The 26,667-nt window shown below is 35.4% G+C and overlaps 1 protein-coding gene and 1 long non-coding RNA gene across 11 annotated transcripts in view; one reads left to right on the top strand and one right to left on the bottom strand.

Annotated features, from left to right (window-relative positions):
* The window catches only part of Lmpt (four and a half LIM domains protein limpet), a 434,583-nt gene that overhangs the window by 311,107 nt on the left and 96,809 nt on the right, over window positions 1-26,667 (top strand). Inside the window, exon 1 of one of the 7 annotated variants that reach the window (XM_074126566.1) lies at window positions 15,741-19,242. The exons of the other annotated variants lie outside the window; for them this stretch is intronic. Within the exon in view, the coding sequence (XP_073982667.1) occupies window positions 16,306-19,242 (2,937 nt within the window). The 5' untranslated portion in view covers window positions 15,741-16,305. Of the gene's footprint in view, window positions 1-15,740; window positions 19,243-26,667 lie in introns of those variants that run through there. 7 annotated transcript variants of the gene reach the window in all.
* Window positions 2,536-26,667, bottom strand: part of LOC141453404 (uncharacterized) — a 40,206-nt gene continuing 16,074 nt past the window's right edge. For 3 of the 4 annotated variants that reach the window (XR_012457978.1, XR_012457980.1, XR_012457979.1), the window contains exon 4: window positions 10,381-10,871. This is a non-coding gene — a long non-coding RNA (uncharacterized lncRNA). Of the gene's footprint in view, window positions 2,674-10,380; window positions 10,872-26,667 lie in introns of those variants that run through there. The other variant, XR_012457981.1, reaches the window with a different exon arrangement.

Raw genomic sequence — 26,667 nt, 5'->3', positions numbered from 1 at the left:
CACGCATCGTAACCACTACACCAACATTCACGGGGGGGGGGTTACTGCAGGTTCTCCCTCCATAGAATAATTAAACTCAGGGGGTACTTAAAATACAGAGAGTGCAAAATAAATGCCTGAGATTGATTGGTCCATTTCCCAGATGGACGCCCATTAGACTACATGCACGCAGTAATTGACGTTCCTAGCATCTCCACTACTGTTTACTGTCTCTTAGTAAAATTCGTCTCCACTTGTTACAATAGTCCGTACCCTCACATAGTAGCCATTGTTAATTACAATATAAACTCTCTCAGTTATAAAAAATATAGATATATACCTACGCTTAAAGCATATTTTGTAACACCCACCTGTACATCAAGCTAAGGTTTTTTAAAAAAAAATTTCCTTAATATGTAAATATGTTTCCTTTAATCTGAACTAAATATAATTTGACAGGTGTATATAGGCGCTAAGCTTGAAACATCAATTTCTGTATCATTTCAAATTCGTGTACGAGGGTCGTTTGAAAAGTCCGTGCAAAGTCAGAGAGATAGCACCACTGGCGCGTACCGAGGTTATGTTTAGTTAGTAGCATCTCTTGGAAGAACACACACCAAGTTTCAGCCAGATCGGTCTATTTCTTTGTGTTTGGCATTCGTTTGAATCGAGGAAGTCGAGTGATTTTCAAAAAATGGACGAAAAAGAATTTCGTGTGTTGATTAAACACTACTTTATGAAAGGCAAAACGCCTCAGGAGACTAAAGAGAAGCTTGATAAACATTATGGTGACTCTGCACCTTCGATTAGAACAGTTTATAAGTGGTTTCAAAATTTTCCGAGTGGCCATATGGGCAAAAGTGAGGCTGAACGTTCTGGACGCCCCTGTTGAGGTTACTACTCCAGAAATCATTGATAAAATCCATGATATGATGATGGATGACAGAAGAGTGAAGGTGCGTAAGAGTGCTAGTGCTGTGGGCATCTGGAATGAACTGGTACAATAATATTTTGCATCAACATTTGGACATGACAAAGCTATCCGTAAGATGGGTGCCGCAAGGACGGTTTGCAGCTGTTCCTAGAAGAATCCGCAGGACTTTAAGCGTCGTTTCGTCACTGTGGATGAAACATGGATACATCACTACACTCCTGAGACGAAGGGGGAATCTGCGCCAAAAAAGGCGAAGACCGTTCCTTCGGCCGGAAAGATTATGGCGACTGTCTTTTGGGATTCGCAAGGAATAATCCTCATCGTAAATGTAGAAAACTGGGATTTTGTATCAATGAGAACAAACAAACAAACAACAATTAATCTTAAAATTAATTTTAACAAAGGCTTAAACTGATTACTAAAAACTGAAAAAAAGTTATACGTAAATACACCAGTTATGGCTAGTAGTATTTAGGAAAGTAGCACAAATATGATAATGGTGAATATTTTTTAGAATTATTTATTTATTTTAATGCTAATTTAAGGATTAGAATACATTTCCTTCTACCATTAAGACAGGTCGTTAATAAGACCGTTAAGAAAAAGAAAAAAAGACCTGGTCTACCAAGCTGAGTCACAGTTTTGTAAAAAGGAAAACATCACTAAATCACTTTAATTGCTACCAATACTAATATTAAACCTCATCTTCACAAAATGTTGCTAGTTATTTATATTTCATTTTCTCCGCCCAGTTTAAGCTAGTGTCCAGCGATGGTTATTTTTGGAAATAGCGTAATCTCAGAAAAGTGGGTCGTTTGAATTTTATTTCATTTTTTTTCTATTTTATGGCTCAAAAAACAAAAAATGGGACGTCCTTTGGCAGGGATTTGTTAAAAAACATCTCTTTAGAATAGAAACGTTGAAAAAAGAATCTTTCTCTTACTTACTGAGGACAATGGCATCCTGAGAAAATTAATTTAAAAGTTTCTATAATTACACCTTTATGTTGACTAATCTGAGAATTTAGAATTCTAAACCATATTACACTAGTTTAGGAAGTAAGGAGCTGCTTGAGGTTTTATAGCCCTCACTAGAGAATTGTTACTAGCCAGAGAGAGACAAAGGCATTCAAAGGCTAACAAAGGATTTAATTCTGTGCAAGTGACTGTGGCAACTAGGGAAAGCCTAGGCTAGCCTTAAGATGAATGCCTCCATGCATAGTTTATTCCTTGAATATATTTTCAAGCAAAGAAATGGTCATTCACCTTTAGGAAGTTCTTGACATTTTCAAGGGAAGAAACTGTTTCCAGTATTCTTTAATTTTCCTTTTCTCAGTAAAAGAAAAAAAAGACCATATTTTGGTGTGGAGGGGGTAAAAAAAGACTGATGACCCATTTCCTTTCAAGATTTTCCATCGTGGGAAATCAAATTAAAAATGTCTCTGCAAAGAAATTTCTTTTTACTTTCTTATTTCAGTTTTTTTTTTATTATTAGATGAAGTCTTACTTTAATTTAATTAATTTGTTAATATACATTACATTTTATCTAATATAGTATTATTTAGAGCTTTCATTAATTATAAATTAAAGAATAGCATTTATTAAAGCATTTTCATAAAAGTCCTTTATAAATAACTGCATTACATTTGAAAACTAAGCCAGCAGAACTGTAGTGTGTTGCGTGTAGCGTGAATATAAATGATCAAGGCGCTTCTATTCGCAGACTGTTATTTCACTTGTGATTTATACTTTTTCCTTTTGCTTATTTCTAAGTTAAAGAAATTTTTTTTGAGTGCATCATTAATTAAAAAACAAATCAGTATTTTCCGGAAATACATGTTTTCTGTGCGTTTTTTTTTTAAATTAATGTCTGTTTTATATGAGAATAGAGTAATTCTGTTTAGTTTTCAGAACGAGATTTCCGTTTTGTAACTGCGATAATAAAAGGTTTTGGCCAAAATTTACTAACCGGAAATGAGACATAAATAATAAAGGATTTTCTTAGTTTTTCCAAAAAAAAATATTCATAAATAATGGTTGGTTTCCAAAGTGCTGTATGTACTGTGCCTTCAAAGGTGCCGCCTCTGGCTCGCAAGCCAGGTTAACCAGGAGGTTATCAACTGCTCTCCTGTATCTGAGAAGGCACCTTTGAAGGCACAGTACATGCTTCACAAGTTGAGTAAAGCGCATTATTTGATAAATTAAGCAATAAGTTTGATCCTTTACATGGAAGATATTGATCAATTAAATATGTGGCAGGAGGTTTCCAATTTTTTTGGTAAATAAACGCAACTCTCCCAAAATTGCCAAATGATTATTAAACCTTCTTGTTTGTGACAGATGTAAAATTAATTTTTTGCCATTTTGTGTATGCTTGAAAACATCCAAAGCTCTTAATATTTGATTTTTCTGAGAAAAATCACTCGGAAAACGACTTATTTCCCGATATTAAGAAAAATACTAGCTTTACTGCCTTGACAATATTTTTAGTAGAAAGGGGATGAAAAAAATACATAAAAATGACCTACCGCGTGCTCTTCTTTCTCTTTGATAACAAGTTAAAAAATTGAAATATGATTAATAAATACCAGATTTTGAAATGGCCTAGCACCTTTAATTTTGAAGATATCGAATTGTGGTTTCCGATTTCTCGCATAACTTTTTATACTCTTTAAAACTGTGTATTTGAAAATGGGGGTCAACAGCAAATCCTCACTTTTGGTCGCGCGTCAGCCGCGTATGCGGGCAGGAATCTAAAATAATGTCACATATTGTGAAACTAGAGGTGACGGACCACAAATTTTTCCTCTACCATTTTTCGCTCAGATCAACCGTTTAAGCTTGAAATGCCTTTATAATTGATTGAAACACCCTGTATAATTGATTATATCCATTGAAGCACATATTTTATTTTTTTAATTTTCTTCTATTTCCGTCCGTTTATAGATTTTTCATGCATCATCAGAGCGGTTTATTCATCTGTTTTGGCGCTGAGAATTTAAATTCCAATAATATTTCTCAATGTTGTCCTTGTCGAAAATTCCTTCAAGATAGTTTATCACGCCGAAAATCAGTCTCCGATAATTTCCCTTAAAGTTCCCGCTCTTATCCTACGTAGATGTAGGGTCTACCTGGGGAAATCGGAAAATCTTTTTCTGGAAAAACTCATTTTAGATTTCCTTGAGAAGCTGATAGCCATTATATAGTATAAATAAATAATACATTTGATTATGATGAGTTCCCTCGCCCACAGAGTACATTACATAATTTCACTGAACATAGAATAAAAATAATGAATTTTTAAGGTTAAAATTTGCCCTTTATATGCATGCAAATAAGGAGCCCTAAGAAAGCCGTGTTGTTGTCTCACTTCTATTTTCACTTTTCTTCCTCCCTAGGTAGCTCCTGCTGTTCTAGTTGGATATAGGAGTCCCTCAAGGAGCTAGACTTCATTGTACGGATAGGAGCCCTCAGGGAAATCTTAACTTGCTGCATATTTTCTTTAGATTTCTCATACAACTGTCTGTCTCATAAGACTACCTGTATCGTACAACTTGATTCTAGCTATGCTCTGCATTCATTAGAGCTTCAAACTTAGATTGGCCTCCTTAATTTTTGATCAACATTAATATTATAAAAGCATTGGAGAATATAATTCGTCAAGATGGTATTTAGAAGAGTTTTTATTACAACATATAATGCAGCTGGATTTTTTTTTTTTGTACAAAATTACTTTTCTCTGATTTTAAACGTCGTGATTTTGCATCTATGACTGGTTTCGGACCTTTGTCCATCCTCAGAGGAAGATTAAACAGTTTGGTGTAGAGATTTCGAGTTTACTGACATAACTAGCTCGCCTACGCTCGTCTCGCACTTCACGGTAAATGTAATGAAACAAAATACTAAAGAAACCTAATATTTCTGTACATTTGATGTGTGTTTAATGTTTTAGAATTGTAAAGTTGGAGATGTAATTTATACGGAGCAGGAGGTAGACGTTTGAATTTAAGCTGAAAACACAAAATTATACTCATTTAAAAAGAGTACTTGAAAATAATTATTGTTAAATAAGATATTGGTAACTGATCACTCCAATACATTCATGACTTTTCCAATGAATTAACCCATTTGTGAATAAGTAACTACTTCTATTTAGGCTAGTACTTTAGAACGTTAGAACTGCGGTAAACCTTTTATTTTCACTTAGTGTGAAAACTGAGGAAAAATAAAAAAAAATCATCTAGTAGATTAGTCAGAAAAACGGTAAAAAAACAACGGCTGATTAAGTGAGTAGTAAATATTAGAACTTGGGTTGACCTTCTATTCAGTAATGGCGAAAAACGAAGGAAAAATCAAGAACTATCTACTATTTTTCTAGAAATAGTGTTTTTGAGCGCAATGGGCACAGCTGTTTAGGCCAGTACTAAATATTAGAACTAGGGTTAACCTTTTTCTTTTCACTTATAGCGAAAAATGAAGAAAAAAAATGGTTAGTTTATAGACTTATAGACTTTAGGTTTGCAAATAGTTGTACTTATAGCCTTTAAAAACCATATTTCTGGCCAAAATAGCTTGATTTTTTGTTCCGTTTTTTCGCCATAACTGAATAGAAGAAGGTCCTACCCTAGTTCTAACAATTGATACTCGTTTTTCCGCTGTCATAGCCGCAAAACATAATTTTACTGACCAAACTAGCAGATAGTTTTTTTGTTTTCCTTCGTTTTTCGCCATAACTGTATTGTAGATTGTATTAAAAAGGGCGGTTCCACCAAAAAGGGAAAGAAACGCAGGCAATCCAAAATGCCCATTGGTCCCCGCTCACCCCTCATCTCTTGAGAGATACCGGGACTTTAGAAACAACAAAGCCGGCTAGAGGTTGCCAGATGCCAATATAATAAACTAATAAAGGTAGTAACAGGCCACTAGGGAGCATGGCGACTCAATCGCCCAGTGCACTGGGTAATAAACCTAGAAAGTTCGTTAAGATAACCAGATGATACAATTTCCGGTAGGGAAACATTTGACCTTCCCTGAGATGAGGAATCTAGTTTTAGAATAAACTGGACACACCTCTACAAAGTGTCGCACAGTCTCACATTGGACTCACCACAGCCGGCGCACAGATTGGCGAGACTGGGTAAGGCCACATCTGAAAAGCTGGGTACGCTAAATTCGCATGTCCACTCAACTAACCTGAAAACCAACTGGCCGGATCCGGGATCTGCTAAAAAAACCAACTATAGCCGTTTTAGGCAGACCAATAATTTCCTTAGCCTGGCGGCAGTCGGCTCGGCAATTCCACCGTTTCCGGTGTTTCACCCCATAACTGTTCAGAAGAAGGTTGTAGGACCTATATTCAATATTGGCCCAAAATAGCTGCGCCACCCGTAGCCTTTAAAAACCCTATTTCTGGCAAAACTAAGCTGATAGTTCAGTCAAGACAAGGCTATGATTACAGCTATTTAGGCCATTATTGAAGATTACAAACCCGGGATGACCTTCTTCTATCCAGTTATGGCGAAAAACGAAGGAAAAATGGTTAGTTTATAGACTATTGTCTCGCAACTGCAGAACTGTGAACATGCCCAATATGTACCTTGCGTGGTATTGCTGACCCAATATACCCGAAGTTTTTCTCTCTCTAAAAGTATTCCAGCCAGATTACAACGAACTGAAACTATTTCCATAGTTTTTTACCAACTTTCTTGTTTCCCCCTTGGCCAGATAGTTGAATAGTTGGCTGAGTTCTACTACTCGTAGTTGCACTGTTCAACGATAGACTGCGCCAGCTGTTTCAATTTGAACTTAATGCTATAAAATTAGCTAGCAACTTCATACTGATTATTAAAGTTAATTGTAAGAAAATATGGGAGTCATTTTTTTAGGAAGGGCTGTTAATTAATTAGATAGGCCTCTTAATTTAGGCTTTGTTAAAGAACTCTTTCATTGACCGGCCTGTTATAAATAACCTTATATATTTATAGCAGCTAGCCTTACAATGACCTGCCTTGGGCAATATAGTCTGCTAATTTTATTATATTGTTATTTGTGTTATTATTTTAATGAATTTGGGATGCAATAATACATAATATTAACTTATAATTAATCAGTTTGAATCATTAGAATCTCTACAAAAAACTTCAAACGTGTATTTATGACAATTTTTTTTGTATAAGATCTATTTTTATCTTTAAATATTCTAATTATAGTAAAAATTCCCATCCCTAGAAATCCTTTGATATTTTTAGAACAATAATTAAATTATCCTTCCCTTTTCTGGGATATTAGCGAAAACTTTCCCCATCGGCAAGTTATTAAGGGGAACTAACTTTGGGTGGCCACAAACTATGGCCAGTAAATAAAAAGTTGTAATTTCCCTTGTGGGTTGGGTAGGAAGGGGGACAACGATTTTTTAATGAAATTCTCCATTTTCCTCGGCTATAAAGTTTTTTCCTTGAATGAAATAAGGGATTCCAGGATGAACATGAAAGGAAAAGTTTTGTTCTCTTTTTTCTTTGTAATTGAAAGGAAAACATCTTATTATTTTCATTTTTCCGCACAGATCACTTCACTTCCTCTGCATTTTCTTTTTCATCAAATTATTATCCGACCATCTGCCTGAGCTTCTGTTTTTATTGGTTCTTGAAAAGAAAAAATAGGAAGGTATTTATTTTGTTTCGTTCTTTTTTTTAACTCGAAGCGCAATTGTTTTGGAAAAAGTAATTTTTAATGAAAAGAACTCCGTTTTGTTTCTGGTTAGAACTTTTAGCCGGAAAACTGTTTTAAAAGGGAAAATTAAAAACGATAAGGTTTTCACAGGAAATATTTCCTTTTAGTTCCTCTAAGGATACTTCTTCTGACGTAATGCAGAATGAAATACTTACCTTAACTGACATTAGGGCCAAGTATCATCGAAAAAAATTAAAGACGAATACAGTGGAAAGTAGCAACATGACCCTAAAGGTCGTCCTCGAGCCCTAAGGTCGAGAAGCTATAAGGCCGAAGAGCCTTTAAGGACAAGGAGTTCTGAAGTGCTCGTTCTAATTATTAAAGTATCTAAGTGGGTACTGTTAGCTCCTCTATCTTAAAATATGTTCATTTCACGTTTCATATTTATTTTGTTATACGAAAAATAAGAACGCCTCAATTTATACTTATTCTAATAAAATAAACACACTTCGTTCTTGTTTTAGTAATTATAGAGCATACCTCGTAGTCTAATTTAAGCAATAAGAGCTCCCCTATAATGTTATTTCTGGGATAAAAGTTCCCTACTTTCTAGTTTCCCTGAGAGCAACTCTCTTTTTTCACCAACATTTAACGATGCTTTCTTCCCCATTTAGAATTTATGCAGTCACTATGATTTTTTTTATTGACGTAATTGTGAAAATTCGCTTTAGACGTCACAGGTTTCGTTATGTATATAGTACCAACTTCTATGGTAATTTTAGTTACTGATTATTTATTGTAAGGCCCAGTTATATTCAAAAGAATGGGGTACATTTTTTAAAAAAGTATTTAACAATAAAAAATGGGACTCGTGCTCGGTGGAGCCAGGGATCCAGGGATCCAGGGGTAACTTCCCATGGCATCCACACCCTTCACTAGGAATTAAGCAGATTCTAAGAAGAGTATTCTCCCCTGCAACAGCTAGAACATGACCTGTGCTTTCAAAGGGTATGCAAAGAGCCAGCAGTAAAGAATAACTGCTCCCTGATACCTATACACACATACACACTCTTTTACCAAAGCTCCGCAGATATCTGAAATTGGGAATCTTTAAAATTAGGAGCTCTTCAATCAGAACTTGTTCCCTGATTTGCCCTTATTGTGCAAGCTTGAGCTTTGTTTTTTACTCTTTAAAGCGTTCGCCATGGAAGGAACAGCCATGTGTCTTAACATGAATTAGGTTATAGTCAGAAAACTTATTTATACTACTCATGTAGTATAAATCTTTTCTTTAGTATTGCTGTATGTGCACAGCAGCACAGTGCCAGAGCCCTCCACCGTAAATGAATTATAAATAGTCCCTTTAAGAATCATCTCCTACATAGTCTTTGCTATCTTGTTTTAGCTTTACAAATCTTGAGAAATGGTGGACGCCCCCTGAGTAATCCTCCAAAAGCCTCTTGATGAATGCAGCTGTCCCCACTTTGTACTTGTTTTTCTTGTGTCCAGGTTGCTCTTATGTGTCCTGGACGTAACCAACCATTGAACCAAGATAGGAAAAATTATTTTTCTGTTTTGGAAAAATTCAAAGCCTGATTTGTGCATTGTACTTCTTAGGGATGGGCCATTTTCACTTCTAAGTAAATACTCACACTAAGTATCTCTTTTTTTTTTGGCGTAACAAGGCAGGGAGTGAAAAGTCCACTCCGTCTGATTCACAGGCTATTTATGGAGTTAAATAAATTCGATATGGCTGGCTTCAAGAATTATGGCTATAGACTGTTCAAGTATTAAAACAATCGGCCATATGGGTTCAAATCTATTTATAAATCCCTACTTGTTCGGGTAGCAACTTCATGTCTACTGTTGCTTCAGCAGAAGATTAGGCAGTAGCCTCCAACGTCATGCTGCCAAAATTACGTCATTCATCTTTTATCTTTCTTCTTATTTTTTTGTTTTTAGAGAGGGCAATACTAATTCATGACCGGCTTAATAAATTACATCAGATAGTACCATTTCCTTTTTTCCAACTAAATACTCTCGTTTCTTAAGATCGCTGCTTTATCTTGGGTAATACATTTATGTATTTGAATGCCTAATATATCTTTTTTTGTATTTTTAGGAAATATTTGATAACTGAAAATGAATAAATAATGTGTTTCAAGTGATGAGAATAGAATCTTTGCCGAATGGGAATCTGTGTTACTATGTTGGGGGATATGTTGTCAGAGGACTTGCGGGTGGGGGATAGACTCTCAGATCCTCTGGGATCTATAAATAAATGTGCCACTACGTCATTACCTTCTTTGGACCTCCACCATATGATCTGATTTTTCTCCCCACTCCTTTGGAAGTGGCTTCATTTTAACTGCTCTTACTTACCCCTTCCACCCGCAATTCTTGGGCTTGTTTCTTGTTAGCGACAGAGTTCCTTGCGATTCAGAGCCTATTTTAGGCAATAAATTCATCTTTTCTTAAAAATCAATTTTTTTGGAAAAGAATATTAGCAACATAAGCAATGTCCAATTTGGAAGTTGGACGTTAAGCCCCATCGATCGGCTTTTTACTGTTCTACTTACTTAAAAGTGTATAATTAGCGCAGTAAGTTTAAAGAAAGTTGTTTGTAGCCGTGTCCAAAATAAGCTCAAAAAAGACTTTTAAAAAGGTACTTTTCTTTGAGCGATTTGGATTGCTAACTTCCAGTCAGGATTCAAGGTTCCAATCAATGGAACTTCCTGCGAATTTTCGGGATTCAGGGAACCTCAAAATATGGGTTTTCCATTGAAAAATCCAAATTCGTAAATCAGCTAGGTTGTAAAAACATCTTTATTGTAGATTAGGATTATTTTATTTCTTTTAAGTTCATTTTGAAATTTATCGTTTCCTCCAAAAAAAAAAAGGGAACACTTTGGATCTGTTGATTCACAACATTTGTGTGTGTGTGTGTGTGTGGACAGTTTTTGTCATTTAGACGTAAGATGTTGTTATGACTTTCTCATGAAACCCTATTTTATATTTGGCAATTTTGATTGACACTTATTTAAATTTATAGCACACTTTTTAATTGAACATATAAATTTAAGTGATGGATTACTTCAGTGAGAGAGATGTTAAGGCTTCATCTTTCAGCATCTCCTCTTGGGCAGTCCCAGCATCTGGGATATGTGACAGGAGAGCTTTTCCACCGAAAAGATCTAGTAAAAGAAGTATCTGGAGCTCCCTGTTTAAAGGATACCATCTGCAGGAGCATAAATGTCCTAACTTCTGCTTCTTCAGGTGCTCTGCTAGTTCTGTAACGGAGAAAACACTTGCTTCTTATCTTTAACCTAATCTAAATTTTTTAATTAACCAAAGCTGATACTTTATTTAACTTTTTACCGGGCTTGACAATCTAAAGTTGCGTTTCAACTTACTTCCTCTTTCCTAAACTAGACTTGGCAGTGAATTTAGGCCTACTTAATGATCTGGCCGCCCCACACTTCCGTATCCTAGATCTATCTCCCACATCCCTTCAACTCCATCTCTCCATCTCAAGATCTCCTGTCGTAATCTCTTTTTTTAATCGAAGCTCTTAATCCTTATCCCTTGTAAGAATCGTTGATTAAACACAAAAATAGATCTATTCTACATTCTAGCTAAGTCTATGATTGTTCTCGTTATTATAAAAAAAATTACTTCAGTACAAAAAAAAAGACTTGAGAAAAATAAGCATAAGACTTGATAAGAATAATTAGACGAAAAATTCAAATGGAGTATTGAAGAAAAGCTATAATGAAGACCTAATCCAAATTCTATAATTAGGGTAAATGAAGTTTCCGGTTTTTAAACAAAAATGGCGTAGCTAAATGAATAGTACAAATATAAAAGGAATACTCATCTGATACTCATTAAATTGCACCGAAGGAATCTTAGAAACTAAGTTACAATTAGTTTCCGGTCAACTCGACGAAGAGTTGGCATTGACTAAAGTTATTTTAAGGGAAAATGGTCTTGAGTTCCTGAATGTGGTTACCCTCTGGTTACCCTTAAATTAAAAAGGAAACATGAAAATTAAAAATAGATAATAGTGAACGTCTTAGAAGTAAGCTCAAAGTGAGTAAGCTTAACTTTTAGTAAACTTAAAAGTAAATGACTTACTTGGTTTGTGCCCAATTCCCTGTCCCATTGCTGCAATGGTAATGGGCAAGAAATCAAGGGGAATTTCCAGCTTTCGTCCCAATAGTAGCCCCGAAGTGGGAGGAGGGAGTTACGCTACTGCTCAGATTGGACGAGCTCCATCCCAAAGGGGCCCGGGCAGAAATTTCCCCTCCCAACTACACCTCCTTACTTGGTTCCGACCCTGGCAGTCGTTACTCGTCCCTCTGTACGTGAGTTTTGCAAAAAAAATAAAAATTAATTTTCCAAAGAAAAACGCAATTTTTGTGATTTCCAGTGATTTTTGTGGGGGCGTGGGAATTTTCCCATTTCCCAGCTGGAGTATTCTTAGAGCATTGTGAAACGTCTTCTGGAGTTTACTCGTTGCTATATTACAAGATGGCACCTTTCTTTTACTGGAATCCATCTTGGTGTAAAATCCTAAAACTCATTATCGGGATTTACGGTAATTTGAAAATTTATTTCAAAGTATTCTTAACAAAAAGGAAGTATCTTTAACTTTACAGGAAATCTGCGAAGAAAAAGAAAACTAATTAAGCTAAAAGTTCATACCTGTAAAAATTTACTGGACATAGAACTTAGAGCCAACTCTATTTTGGTAAATGAATAGATAATCTTTCACGATGTTCAAGGTGGAGCCTAAAAAAAATAGTCTTTTAGCCCGTTAAAAAAAGAAGGAATTTCTATGTCTAACTTAAAAATAAATTCTTTGCCAAATTTTAAAAAAAACCTTTCGATATTTAGCAAAATTTTCGAATTTAGTCGTCGATATATATATATACATATACAGGGTGATCCATTTAAAACGCACCAATCGCTAATAACATTTTAGGAAAGCGCAATTTCGAAAAAACCCACGAAGTGAACTATATGTTTTTTTTTGTCTAGTTCTTAAATTTTCCACCCCCGATGTTGTATCTTTTTGGCGAAATTATGGCCAAAAAGCTGATCAAGGTTTCATAAGGACCACTGGTTTTGACAATGATTCTGAAAACTACATAAAATATTGTGAAAAATGACGTTAACCCCATTTTGATATCCCAAATATTTGTCGAGATATTTAAGATCAAAGTTACCATTTTATCAACTCGTGAACGGTTTTTCAATATTAATTTTCCTCCAGAAATACACGTTTTGGGAGGTACTCTGACTGCAAAAAAAAGTGTTATTTGTGACGCAAAGAACAAAAATAATAATAATTGAAGATTTTATAGAATGTAGTGTAATGTAATGGTTATGGGAGAATAAGAATAAATATGTTTTATCATCAAATAAAAGCAATCATCACAACCATTTTAATGCACCCAGTATGCAAGACTTCTTGACCTATGATTACGGTAAGAATAACTAGCCAAGGATGATGGGCGGGTGTTGGTGTAGTGGTTGAGAGCGTAGCTTTGTAAGTGGAAGATCCTCTGTTCGAATCCCGCGTAAACTAAACGTAAATAACTAAAAAGTTATTAGCGATTGGTGCGTTTTAAATGGATCACCCTTTATATTAGTACTTTGTTGTTAAGTTAAAATTTTGATCGTCAGTCAAGGAGTCTTGGTTGTCCCCAAAGCAGTGACTCGCAGCGTTGTATATAACTTTTTTTGGGATAGGCAACACTTAAATTTTTCTTTTTGAATTTGTACATCCAAAACTAGCCAACCTAATGTGTATAATATACTCTTGGCATCAAAATATAATGTTAGAAACAGAAAGCAAGGAAATTCCTGTAAAAGTGATGAAGATTTTGTATTTTTCCCATCTTTTTGAATCTCTAAATCCAGAACTAGCCGACCTAATGTGTATAATATACTCTTGGCATCAAAATACAATGTTAGAAACAGAAAGCAAGGAAATTCCTGTAAAAGTAATGAAGATTTTGTATTTTTCCCATCTTTTTGAATCTCTAAATCCAGAACTAGTCAACCTAATGTGTATAATAGACGGTTGGCATCAAAATACAATGTTAGTAACAGAAAACAACGAAATTCGTGTAAAAGTAATGAAGATTTGGTATTTTTCCCATCTTTCTGAATCTCTAAATCCAGAACTAGCTGACCTAATATGTATAATATACGCTTGGCATCAAAATACAATGTTAGTAACAGAGAACAACGAAATTCCTGTAAAAGTGATGAAGATTTTGTATTTTTCCCTTTTTTCTGCATTTTTACATCCAAAACTCAATTCAATCAACTAAAATTCTGATTATTTAATTTAAATAATGATTAAAATTGAATTTTAATTAACTGTTAATCTCTGTTATATGGGTGAAACAATATTAGTTATTTAAAGATCAATTAAAATGATTGGTAGAAAAATAGATAAAGCAAATGGAAGCCAAATTTAACTATGATATCCACGTAAAATAATTTTGAAACCTGAGTGACTTTCTGAATCCAAATTAACATCACAGTGAACGATGTAAATATGTTGCCCTAGACAACAACATAGATCTAGAACTCTGGTTTCCCTGGCTACCAGCCAAAATCTCGCGAGATGTTTATACAAATAGAACTGTAACAATATTAGAGGTTTCTTTCAAAAATTATATTCTCTATTTGTGCCAGTTTCATAATATGATTATATTATTATTAATGATTTTGTGGATGCTAAAAAAAAAAGAGAGAGATTGAGTCATGCTACAAAGATCATGCGTTATTTCTGGATGCTGGTAGAATTAGGGGAGTTAGAATATTTAAAGTATCTTTTTTTGTTTTTTATTAAATAAAACATATTTTGCAACCATAATTTGGTTAAAACCACTTTTGTGGGATGATAGAAAACCACCCTCTTAACTACCCAACTAGAACTAGTTAACTGTAAGCATTCCTGGATTTATCCCAATAAAAAATGCTGTTGGACAGACAAAGCCGAATTGGAGCCAAATCCACTTCCATGCTAGATCTATTGTGGCTCCTCTAAAAAATCTTAATACAAAAAAGTAAAAGTAAAGTTAATCGCCTATTTTGTCAGGCGGAGTTTAACGTCCAACTAACACAATTAGGTGTCGTGGACGGAGGCGACTAGCAAACATACTTTACTGTAAATTTCCTATATTAACCATTAAATAAAATCCAAGGCCTAGACCGGGGGAATCGAACCCACTACCAACAATACATCTTAGCTGTGCGGGTCTAGTCTATAACCGCCTTATATACTTTACTATAAATTTCTCATATTAACCATTAAATAAAATCCAAGGCCTAGACCAGGGGGAATCGAACCCACTAAACCAACAATACATCTTAGCTTTCTGGGTCTAGCCTATAACCACCTAACATACTTTACTGCAAATTTCTCATATTAACCATTAAATAAAATCCAAGGCCTAGACCAGGGGGAATCGAACCCACTAAACCAACAATACATCTTAGCATTGCGGGTCTAGCCTATAACCGCCTTATATACTTTACTGTTAAATTTCTCATATTAACCATTAAATAAAATCCAAGACCGGGTTAACTTTTGTATTATTCACGCTGCGGAATTTTTGTTTAAAGTGTTTATGTATGTAACTAGATTTGTGTTTTTTTTTTTATGAGCCGCCTCTAGTTGGCAGTGTGCCCACCACATCTTGTTACCCTGGGCCAACAGCCCCCGGGCCCATATCATTCCAACTATTACACAAGTCTGGGACTGGGACTTTTTTTGTTTTGTTTTGTTCTTTATTCTTGGCTTAAAGTTTCAAAAATTTTATCCATTAGGTGAGTTAAGGGAATTTAGTTTAAATTTTTGTTCGCCCCCCTTTTTCGCAGATTGGTGATAATTAAAAGAAATGGATTTAAAGAAACAAACAAGGTATCTCAAAAACACAGGTGGCCAAAGACACACTGATAACCACTATGAAACCTCTCCCCTGTTTTAAGGTGTTCATTATTGCCAAATATTTTTTTTTTTTTTTTTTTTAAGGCAAGGACGAAAGTGACGCTATTTGGCAACGCTAAGAGCTTTCCCATTAGGGACTATCGTTTGCAGTATTGTCAGTGCTTCAGTGCCGGGGATATCGCGTATTATTTTTTTTTTTTGCTTTTCCCTCTCATTCTTTTGGGTAGTTTATATCGCTAATTTCCTCCCCTCTCGTCCACCATTTTGAAACAAGTTTGAGAGAGAGAGAGAGAGAGAATGAAATGAGAGGATCAAAAAAGGAAAACGTCATGAACCCATTAAATGAAACATGCTCTTGAAACCGACACCCACACACGCACAGCACTTTACTAATTTAAAAGACAGATTTCGCTACTAGTTACGCATTGCACTTATTCATCATGTTGTGCTAACCAATTATAACTTATTAAAACGACTGACTACCCATAATTCATCAAAATTTTATTTATATTTTTGTCTCTCTTTCTCAAAGTTCTGCTTCTCTTCGTTTCAATTTCCTTATTCATTCATTCTTCTACTTCACATTCCACTTCCTAACCACTTCAAAAATTCCAACCGCTCTTCTCTTTTCGCCGCTTCCGTCTTCAATTTACGTGTGTGGTGTGCATAATTGGTGAAGTTCTTCCAAATCCCCTATTTGATCCAAATTTCTTCAGCGAATCTTAAAATAATATTAAAAAAACAAAAAAAGAATGGGCCTCATGCTTTCTGTGTTAGTATTCTGTGTTGGCGTCCTTGAAGCATTATCATGCTTAGAATATATACGCCACAGTTATCTACCATTTGAGTTGACAAAACGTAAACGCCGTCGTCGTTTGATCGTTGATCTAAATACCGGCAAAGCAAGACACGTTGACGCTGTATGGCCGTCAGACGTTTCCCATGAACATATAATCAAAAAACGTTTCGGTACAGTTTCGGTGCCAAACAGTTTTGATCTGGAAGAAGCTGATGATGATGAATCTGTGTTGACCGCACAAAGTAAAGAACCTACACCCATTATTACACCGGAAGAACTACAGCATGCACTTAGTGCGGCGTTGTTTGAAGAAGTTGAAGAAGATCTTGCAGCTGAAGAAGAAGAAGAACTGCTTCTACATGAAGAAGAAACTTCTGAAGAAACCACATCTACGGACGATTTGACGCAAATCTTCAAACCTATACACAGCACAGCGATTATGCAGCCGATAAGCGATAGCAATGTAAAAGACATAACGGGACCATTATATATAAGTACTATTACTAATAATAATAATTTATTACAAGAAGATATACCAATTGAAGAGTCTGTGATTGGACCAGAAGAAGTAGAAGAACCCAAACTACAAGAAAAAGCGGCATCAGCTGATACCAATATTAATGTAGTCCTGAAAAAAACTGAAGAATCAAAACTTGAACCATCAAAGGACATTCAAGAGTTTGTCGTAAAGAAAACGGAAACTTTAATACCATCAACTCAATCTGATGATAGCCCGAAACAGGATACAAATCAATCTAAAACAATCAAAGATTTTCATGAAAATCAACAAGAACTAAGCTCCCAAATTTCAACCCAAATTCCCTTGAAAATAACCTCATCAGAACCTGAAGACATCTTCACAGATACATTTTCAAGTACTCTAACCTTTGATGAAGAAATCTATCATGATGCTTCTAATACAACTTCATCAGCTGATGATGGTGAAACAATAGCAAAAGTTGTGTCAAACATTCAAGAAGTATCTTCGGAAAATTTGTTAGAAAATGGTACAGCAGCGGTAGACAGCATCGTTGAGTTAGCTCCTCTGGAAACAGATGAAGGGAAACTGGTAAAAGAAAAGAGTGTTGAAAAGAAAATAGAAAATGAAGTTAAAGTGGAAAAAGTTTCAAATTCCAAAAGTGAATCAAAGAAAAATGTCCATGAAAAACATAAACAAGATTTAGCAACAAAAAGTCAAATAATAATTGAAGAAAATGGAAAAATTAGTGAAAATGCGAGTGGAAACCATAGAATAATAAAGGCTGAAGAAAGTGTCAAAACTCATGAAAAGACTGAAAGTGTAGCTGATTCTTCATTAAAAACTAATGTTAACCAAAATTTCAGCGAAAATGAAACTATTTCAGCAAAAAATCTTGCTGAAAGTTCACACATTTCTGGTGAAAATTCTGCTGAAAATCATACAGCAATTATTAAAGAAAAACTGGATAATACGATTGAATTAGACAAAGACAATTCTGACGTAGAATGTATAGTTAAGGCTCCGGTAAAGACTGAATCTGAAAATGTTTTCTCTTCTTGTGTGGCAAAAGAGGATGAAGTTAAATTGGAAATAGTGAGCAGGAAAAAGGAAACGACAGAAAATGAAAGTGCAGTAGCTGATAACGCCACAGAAGTTAAGGAAAACCAAAAGAAAAATTCAGTGAAATGTGTAGAAAATGCTGCAGTCCTTACTGAAACAAAAGAGATTTTTCCATCTGGTGAGGAGGCGGAAAATGAAGCTAAATTGGAAGTAGTGAAGAGGAAAGATGAAGATGAAGTAGCTGATAACGCCACTGAAGTTAAAGCGAACAACGAGAAAAACACAATGAAGATTGTAGAAAATGCAGCAGTCATAACGGAAACGAAAGAAATTTGTCCATCATCTGAGAAGGTGGAAAATGAAGCTTTGGATATAGTGAAGATGAAAGATGAAGCTAGACAAAGTGAGGCTGTAGCAGATGATAACGTCGTGAAAATTAAAGAAAACCAAAAGAAAAACACAACGGAATTTGTAGAAAATGTAGCAGCTGTGTCTGAAACAAAAGAAACTTTTTCTTCATCAGAGGTAAAAGAAAATGAAGCTAAATTAGAAATAGTGAAGAAAGAAGATGAAGCTACAACTGAAATTAAAGCGGACGAAAAGAAAAGCACAATGGAAAGTGTAGAAAATGAAGTAAAAGTGGAAGTAATGAAGAGAAAAGATAAGACATCACCCAATCATACAGTGCCAGCTGATAAAGCCAAGGAAATTAAAGCGGACCAAAAGAAAAGCACAATGGAAAGTGTAGAAAATGCTGCAGCTGTGACTGAAACAAAAGAAACTTTCCCTTCATCTGAGCCAAAAGAAAATGAAGCTAAATTGGAAATGGTGAAGAAAGAAGATGAAGCTACTGCTGAAATTAAAGCGCACGAAAAGAAAAGCACAATGGAAAGTGTAGAAAATGCTGCAGCTGTGACTGAAACAAAAGAAACTTTTCCTTCATCAAAGCCAAAAGAAAATGAAGCTAAATTGGAAATGGTGAAGAGGAAAAAGGGCACCTTACACAAAAAAGCTACATCAGCTGCCTCCAAAACTAATCGAAATAAAAACCAACCAGACACCAGCATCAAACAAGCGATTGAAGTGATCAACAAGAAAGAAGAACCAGAAAGGCGAATAATCGATATTGAATTAGTTGAATGTTTTCGTAGGACGCCCAGTTTAACGGGCGAGAAAAACGATCCAGAATTATTACCCGACGGTAATGTGAATCATCAAACTTTACAAATGAAATCCACCATTCATGAAATATTCGATGATAATACGATTGAATTGAAGCCAAGCGAACCAAAGAAGGCTGTTGATTTGGAAAAAGTGGACGATCCTAGATCGCCGGATAAAGCGTTTTGGGTAAGTTTTGGTTTTGTTTTTGCTACGGTGTGATGTGTGCTGCCTGTATCCCCCACTGAGTGACGGGAACTCTAGTCCTGGTTTATATATATTAGGTTGAACATCCGGATCATTTCCTACCTCTCCCACTTATTCATTCAATTTATATTTATACTTAGCATCTTGTCTTTGTATGCTTTCTTGAAAATCCTGAAATATCCCTGCTATCCCATTCACATTATGGACTCATACTATAAACTATCCTCATACCACATTACTATTTTCATTTTAAATTGTTTTAGGAAAACAGAAGATTACATTTCTTTTGTTTTGAATTTGTTTTTCCTGCAAAAAGGCCGGAAACCTTTCCGTTCTGAATTTTGTTGAAATTCTAGCAATTAAGGCCCTTTATCTACTTACGTCACTTCCACATTAAATTAAATTGGCGTTTTGAAGAAAAGTCTGAACGATATACAACTTTATCAAGAGTTTTTCTAAAAGAAAAATAATCGGAAGTCATTTATTTATTTTAAAAAAAGAATCATGTTAGCGTTAAGTTTAATACATTAGGAATGACAAATGAAGCGAAATTCTTAAGAAAAAAAAGATCGCTGAAGATGCAAAGCTTTGTATCGATAATCATTTGTTCAGCCAAATTAAATCGTTCAAACGTTAGGCGTATTTCAGATCATTATTTCAGAGTGAATTAAAATTTTTCAAACACAAATTCTATTATAGATAGGGTAATCTCATTAATAACAAACGACCTGAAGCTGGGTCATATCAGTTGCTACCATTTGACGAAGTCATCCAGACAATCGGATGTACTAAGTTTAGGAACTGTCGCAAAGTAAACCTGGCACAGAACTACATTCCATTTTTGACCTATGAAAGTGCTGCAAATCCTCAACACAATTCCAAACTACTCATGGAACAAACAGTTCGATGATTGTTTAGCAGCTAAAAATTTTGTAGCTAAAATATAGCTTTTCAGATTTTCTTTTTTATGGTGAAAAATTTAACATTCTCGAACATGAGCATAGATTTTTAAAAGAATCAATAAAAGCTCACTGAACTGTTCCTTTAGAATTTCGATTGCGCAATTTAAAAGATCCAAGCAATTCGTTGTATCATCCCAGCTTACTGTTAATATTCAAAGCTTTACATAGCTTTCAATTGATTCAATTTCATCCTTATAAATTGATTGACTTATTAACCATATAGTAATCAATTGATTATTGATTATTCTTTCCACAACTTCAACTTCATATTCTATTCAATATGTTTGAACATAACTTGCGCTTTCCCTTCTGCTAAAAGAACATCTTGAGTTTTTCAGCACGATTGCGAGAGGGTCTAAGTTGAGGGGAGACCCATGGAAATTATAGTTCGAAGATAGTTCCATATTCTTCTTCTTCTTCTCGTAGCTCTACAGCCCAGGGCCGGGCCTTGGCCTCTCGAATAACGTCATTCCGGATATCCCTATATCTTTTGCTTTTCTTCTCCAGTCATCCATTCCAACGGCCTTCAAGTCTTCCTCAACCTCCTGGAGCCAATGCCTATGTGGTCTTCCAATTCTTTTTATTTTTTTTTTTTTTGCCAAACAGTAATCTGCGCGGCATTCTGTTTTCAGAGTCATTCTTTCCACGTGACCTAGCCCACTCCATTCCACGTCCAGACTCTTATAAAGTGTGTTACGCCGCTTCGTTGATCTGGATTGTGAAAGTAAATTAATGGGTCTCCGCATCAATGAAGAAAAAAAAAACAAATACATGTTCAATAAACCGGGCGGCGTTGTTGGCTTTACTGTGCAGGACCTTCCAACGCGTCCAGAAGCTTTGTTTACCTAGGATCGAAATTAAAAGGTGAATGAACCACACATTAAACACTGGAATCTTTGAATCCAAATTGCTTTTTTGGGCTACCCATTTTTTATTAATCATAAATATTAAACGAACGTTAGAAACGTGCATTAAGGCACTTTAAACGTGGTGGCACTAATTGTAGACATTTGTAGATCTGTGGCTTTTACTTTGAACATTTTCACAGGAAAAAGGGCTGCTCTGGAAGAGGAGAATGAGCAAAGGGATTTCCTCCAATAATCTTCATCCTTCCGTTATTCACTATCTCCCATCTCTTTTGGTTCTGTCAAAGAGGAAGTTATGAACTGCAAAATTCTGGGTCTTTTTTTAAGAAAACCTCTCTTAGCCAGAAAGAAACTCCATGGATTATTCACTTTTCTTTGGAGATTTTTCTTTGGAAAAAAGGACTTTTCTTTGGAAATAAGGCTTTCCTGTGAAAGGCTTATTTTATTCATACATTTGGATCCATAATTTCCAGGAAAAAGTCGTTTTTAGAGCATTTCTCAAGTTAAGTTTGGTGATAGACTTACCTTATATGTTGTATTTCAGTATAATGTACGGTTTCAAATGGAAATAATTGAATTTTTGAGCTAGAAACTTGGGAATAGTAGCAAGAAAAGGTCGTGGGAGTATGTTCACTCCAGAATTTTCCTTTAAAAAAAGGAAATCTTTAAAAGTAAATTTCCTTTTGCAAAATCAGTTTCGAAAATTAGAAATGTTTCCTTAAAATTAGCTGATTATAAAGCAATGATTCTCAAATACTTAATAAAATATAAATGGAGTTTGTAAAACCTTTTCTTCTCAGAAATTTGGGTGATTTTATGTATCCCTCCCCCCCCCAAAAAAAAAACGCTTATCGTGTCTACAATGTCCATACACCCAAAAATCAGGCGCCACGGTAGCCGAACGGTTAGAGACGAGAACTGCAAAGCTAATATGCATTGTGGTACTGGGTTCGATTCCCCCGGTCTTAGGCTTTGGATTTTAATTAATGGTTAATATAGTAAAGTATGTTCGCCTCCGTCCACGACATTGGTAGTTGGACGTTAAGCCCGCCTGAAAAAAAATAGACGATTACTTTACTTTAGTTGGAGCCCACAAAATAGATATTTACACAGGAAGTGAATATAAAGTATAGCGATATTGATCAGCCGCATGATTGAGAAAAGTAAGGAACAAAAACATGCAGTCACTTCCGTTCCCATATACTGCATGAATAAAACATTACATTCAGTTAACTATAAACCACACGACACATTTAACTGACCTGTCTCTCTTTCCACCCGCACGTGCGCGATCTAGCTGCCACACAACTAACACCATCAACACAGTATTCTTTGGGCACGTGCACCGTTCAAAATCGATTTACCATGTTGATCTATTCTATAGTAAATATTCTACAGCTGGCTCCTGGACAAATTTATTCTAATAGTGTAATTTTGTATTAATCATTTTGTATATATATTATAAACAAAAGATAATAGTTTGCATTATTGGGTGGCTTTATTACAAACTATGAACGGCAATTAAACTCTGATCTCACATTTTCTAAGAAAGGCTCACCCAAAATTAGGCGAATCTGGTAGCGTTCATTAGGGGATGTAGGTCCCAAAAACTCCTGCTAACCTAGCAGTTCATCCAGGTCCTGACAGTCCCAGTCCCTTTCTGGTGGCAAAGCCAAAACCTCCTTTATGGACGCCTTCTATGGAGAGTTATGCTCCATCGCCAGTTAAACTTAATGGTCTCTACTAAAGTTCCAGAAAAAAGATAATCTGGATTATCACAATTCCTGGTTTCAGTACATCGCTCTTTCTGCTGAGAATGTCTATTCCCCTCCAACACCTACTAACTACTAGATCTGATAACGTCCCAGGCTCCCCTGGTGATGCTCTAGAATGAGAGCTTGGGAGACACTATAGGACAACAACTCGTTCATGTCAAATTGAACACTGCAATATCCACACCAAACATTCCAAGTCCATCTAAAAGAGTTTTCAATGAACTAAACAAGTTGATAAACTAACACCTTGTTGGGTGCTCAAGAACCCGTTTTCTTGCAGAACAATCGCAATTTCTCATACGAAGAAAAAAAGGAATCCTGGAAAATGATATACCCCGTTAGAAATCCCATTAAACAAGGAAACTTTTATAAAAAGTGCCAGCACCTAGGTCGGGATAATGATCACATAAGGGCCTAATGAGTTTTCTTAAAAATTTCCGATTACTTTTATTTTTCCAGTATCCAGGAGGAAGACTGAGGATGTTTGGAAAATGACTTAGTCTTCAAAATGGTATCAATTTTTAGAAAATTTATCGTGTCTTTCTAACCGTGTCATCCAGAATCGAATTCAGACTAAAACTTTCTGAGTAATAAACATTTTTATTGGAAGAAAGTAATGATTTTAGAAAAAAAAAATTAAAGTGACGTCACTCAAGAACAGAGGAAAATATGAAGTTGGCCAATACGTCATTGAACTCCATTTTAGATGTACTACATACAGTAGGCCTATGGACATTGACTTACTGGTTCACCCCTGTATATGCCTCTTCAACATCCAGACAATTAACGGGCACTCTTGCGAAGTTCCCGAAAGAGCAGGATAAGCCTACTCCTAGGAGCAGGTTTCCGGTCAAGGATTCGCGCATTTCAGCAACAGTAAAGATCGGATTTGCTCCCCCTTTCCCTGCTAGTGAAAACAAACCCTTACTTTTTAGATAAACATGTGTAAAAATAACTTTTTTACTAGGTAACGTGTAAAAAACATCTTGTTTAAAATTTTAAGATTTATAATTATAAATCTTTGGCTTACAAGGATTCCCGCCTATTTTTTTTTTTTTCTCAGATAATTTAATGACTAAACAATATTCTAGCAAGTTTTAACTAATTATAGTTTACTTGCGAACAATCTGTTTAATTAACGAATTGGTTTATTGCTTGCCAAATTGATTTAAACAAGATTCTCTCTGTTATTGAATTCTTTTTTAGATACACATAGAATATTTGGATAAAAAAAAAACTTGTTTAAAAAAGACGGCCTGAATTTCTAGATATTTATAGAGCATTAGTTTAGTTATTGTTAGTTATACTGTTTAAGTTATAAATATAAACTGAAGCACTTAAAACTATACGAGTTGATAGTTCTTGCTACCAACCATAGCCAGCGCTAGTTTTAAGTTGGAACTATTAAAACATTCATAGTTTTGTAGCCTGCGACTACTTGATAGTTTCAGAGGATACACTGGTTCTTAAATGTAGAATACTACTCTTAATATAGATTACTATTGAATTACTAAAAATGTAGATCTATCAATTAAAAAAATTGAAAAAATAGTTTTTTGACTGGTTCTCTAAAAGCAGAGATTTTTTTAAAATTAAATTTTTGTATTAATGAAGAATCCATCTTTCATTAAATTACCGGAAATGAATAATACGTGGTGCTGAATCGGGTGGTTGTAGCCAATAAAGCCTATGGTCTGATCAGGAATATTGTGGTCGGTAAAAGAGAGGTCAGCAAAAAAAAAAAGTGAAAACGACCGTCTTCAAGATCGTCCTACTTTACCTCTTCTTCAGTAGGGGGCAGAAGGTCGTGGACTATACTGGATAAGCATGCAAGCCCCGGGTTACAGCTGCCGAAATGAGATTTCTCCGCCGGGTCGAAGTGGAAAACTAAGCGTGATAAAATTAGAAATGAGGACAAAAAGGAGCAGCTTAGAGGTACAACTCTTCGTAACCAAGTTGGGATGGTCTAGCCAAGTCGGCAGCAGAAGTGGAGAGGAGAAGATTAGGTGCTTGATGGAGGCCAAATCTGAAAGCCGTAGACCAAGAGGCAGACCAAGATTGGGCTATTTGGAATACATCGAGCGATTGGCATAAAAGCGAGGTCCGACTAGGTCTTCTATCCAAAAATTGGCAAACAACAGGGAAGAGTACATCCATTGGTTAAAAGGCCTAAGTCATCTAAAGCTCGACGCTGGAAGGCATAAGAGCATTGGACAAAGAAGAAGAATAATAAGTTTTTACGAATAAATGAGCTTTAATTTTTGCAAGGTTTTAATTGTTTCTTATTCTAAAGAAAATTTAAGGGAGTTTTCTTGAAAGTAAGAGAAATACGAGTGAGTGGTATAGTGTAATTTTTCATTTTCTTTCAGTTTAAAGAGAAATTAAATATATCAATTATCACTCCATATTGAGAATTATTACGAGGCAGAATTGGCAATATAAGAGAAGTCTACGTATATTAACAGCTTTTTGTGTTATTCTTAACGCAATGAAAACCTATTTTTTTTGGTACTCCGTGCACAAATTACAGCCTCTTATTTCCAAAATTGATTGAGCAAATAAAGAGATAAAATAGTTTGGAAAGAATTGAAAGTGAAAACAACCTGTAAAAGACCAATCAGATTAGCGTTAAATGAACCATATCTGTGACTCCCCTTTCATTGAAATTTTTCATTGTGTAATTTTTGATTTTTCGCTTTGTAACATTTTCTACTGTGTTTATGACGTAATATAGAAAATAAATAAGCCCTTGGACTATTTAGTAGTCAGTGATTTTTACCTCCCTGTTTACGTAATTTGCTTGTAACTTTCGATTAAGTTCAAATTAAAATCTTTTTGGTGAACTTCCTGTTGCAGGTAGTCGAAAAAATTTCGTTCTGAGCACATCCGGTGGACCTACATTAATTCCAAATTGAAATTTTAGCAACAAATTTGGTACTCAAAAATAAGATAGGTATATTAGTAGTTAGAATCGTAAGGTATACCTCTGAGGGTAACAACTTAAACAACGTAATAATGCCACTTCAAAAGCTCACATAATACACAGAGGTAGTTTTTAAATGTGTAAGATTAAGATTAGAAGCTGGACGGAACCCACGCCCCACGGCTCCGCAGCTACAAGAGGCTTATTGTGCCTTCCCCTTTTGAGTGAAACCTCCCCTTCTATAAAGGTTGAGGACTTTCCCTACCAAGTTCCTTCTTCGCCACAATCTCCTTTGGCCTCAAAGTTCCAAAGATATCGGTAGCGCAGTCGCTCGATTGGAACGCCATCGAATAGCAAGTGAAAGGTAGTTTTCTCCACTTCCTAGCACAATTTGCACAACGGTTCCGAGCTAATAAGCCCCCCACCTTGTACAGATGCTTCCTGAACCTACCATGCCCCGTGAAGAGGCTTGCAATCTACCCAAGCCCAGAGTCTCTTTTTTTGGCTCTTTGTTTACACAGCTAAGGCATCATAGTCTTGCCGTGTTTGACCCCAGTAAGCATCATCCAGTACTTTTCATGTTCTCTCCAGATCCAATCTCTGAGAGCCTCACGAACTGCTGCATCCTTAGTGATCCCCAGGACACATTAAATATATAAACTATTAGGGTTTAGCAAACCCATAGGCCAACTCTGGTTCAACACACTCACATTTTAGGGAATAATAAACCCTTCTCTTAGTATCTGGCTTATTTCTTTACCATCTAAAATCCTACTATGTACCAGATTCTTGTGCAGTGTTAAAGCAAAATCTTTGTAACAATTTTCCAGAGAGGAAAATATGCCTAAAACAATTAACAAAATCTATTTTCGCACAGGTTT

This window comes from Rhodnius prolixus, unplaced genomic scaffold (assembly GCF_049639745.1).
Source record: "Rhodnius prolixus isolate KJV_2025 unplaced genomic scaffold, Rpr scaffold_3, whole genome shotgun sequence".
In the NCBI taxonomy this organism is placed as follows: Eukaryota; Metazoa; Arthropoda; class Insecta; order Hemiptera; family Reduviidae; genus Rhodnius; species Rhodnius prolixus.
The sequence above is the reverse complement of the archived record's forward strand: the minus strand, read 5'-3'. Positions and strand labels throughout refer to the sequence as shown.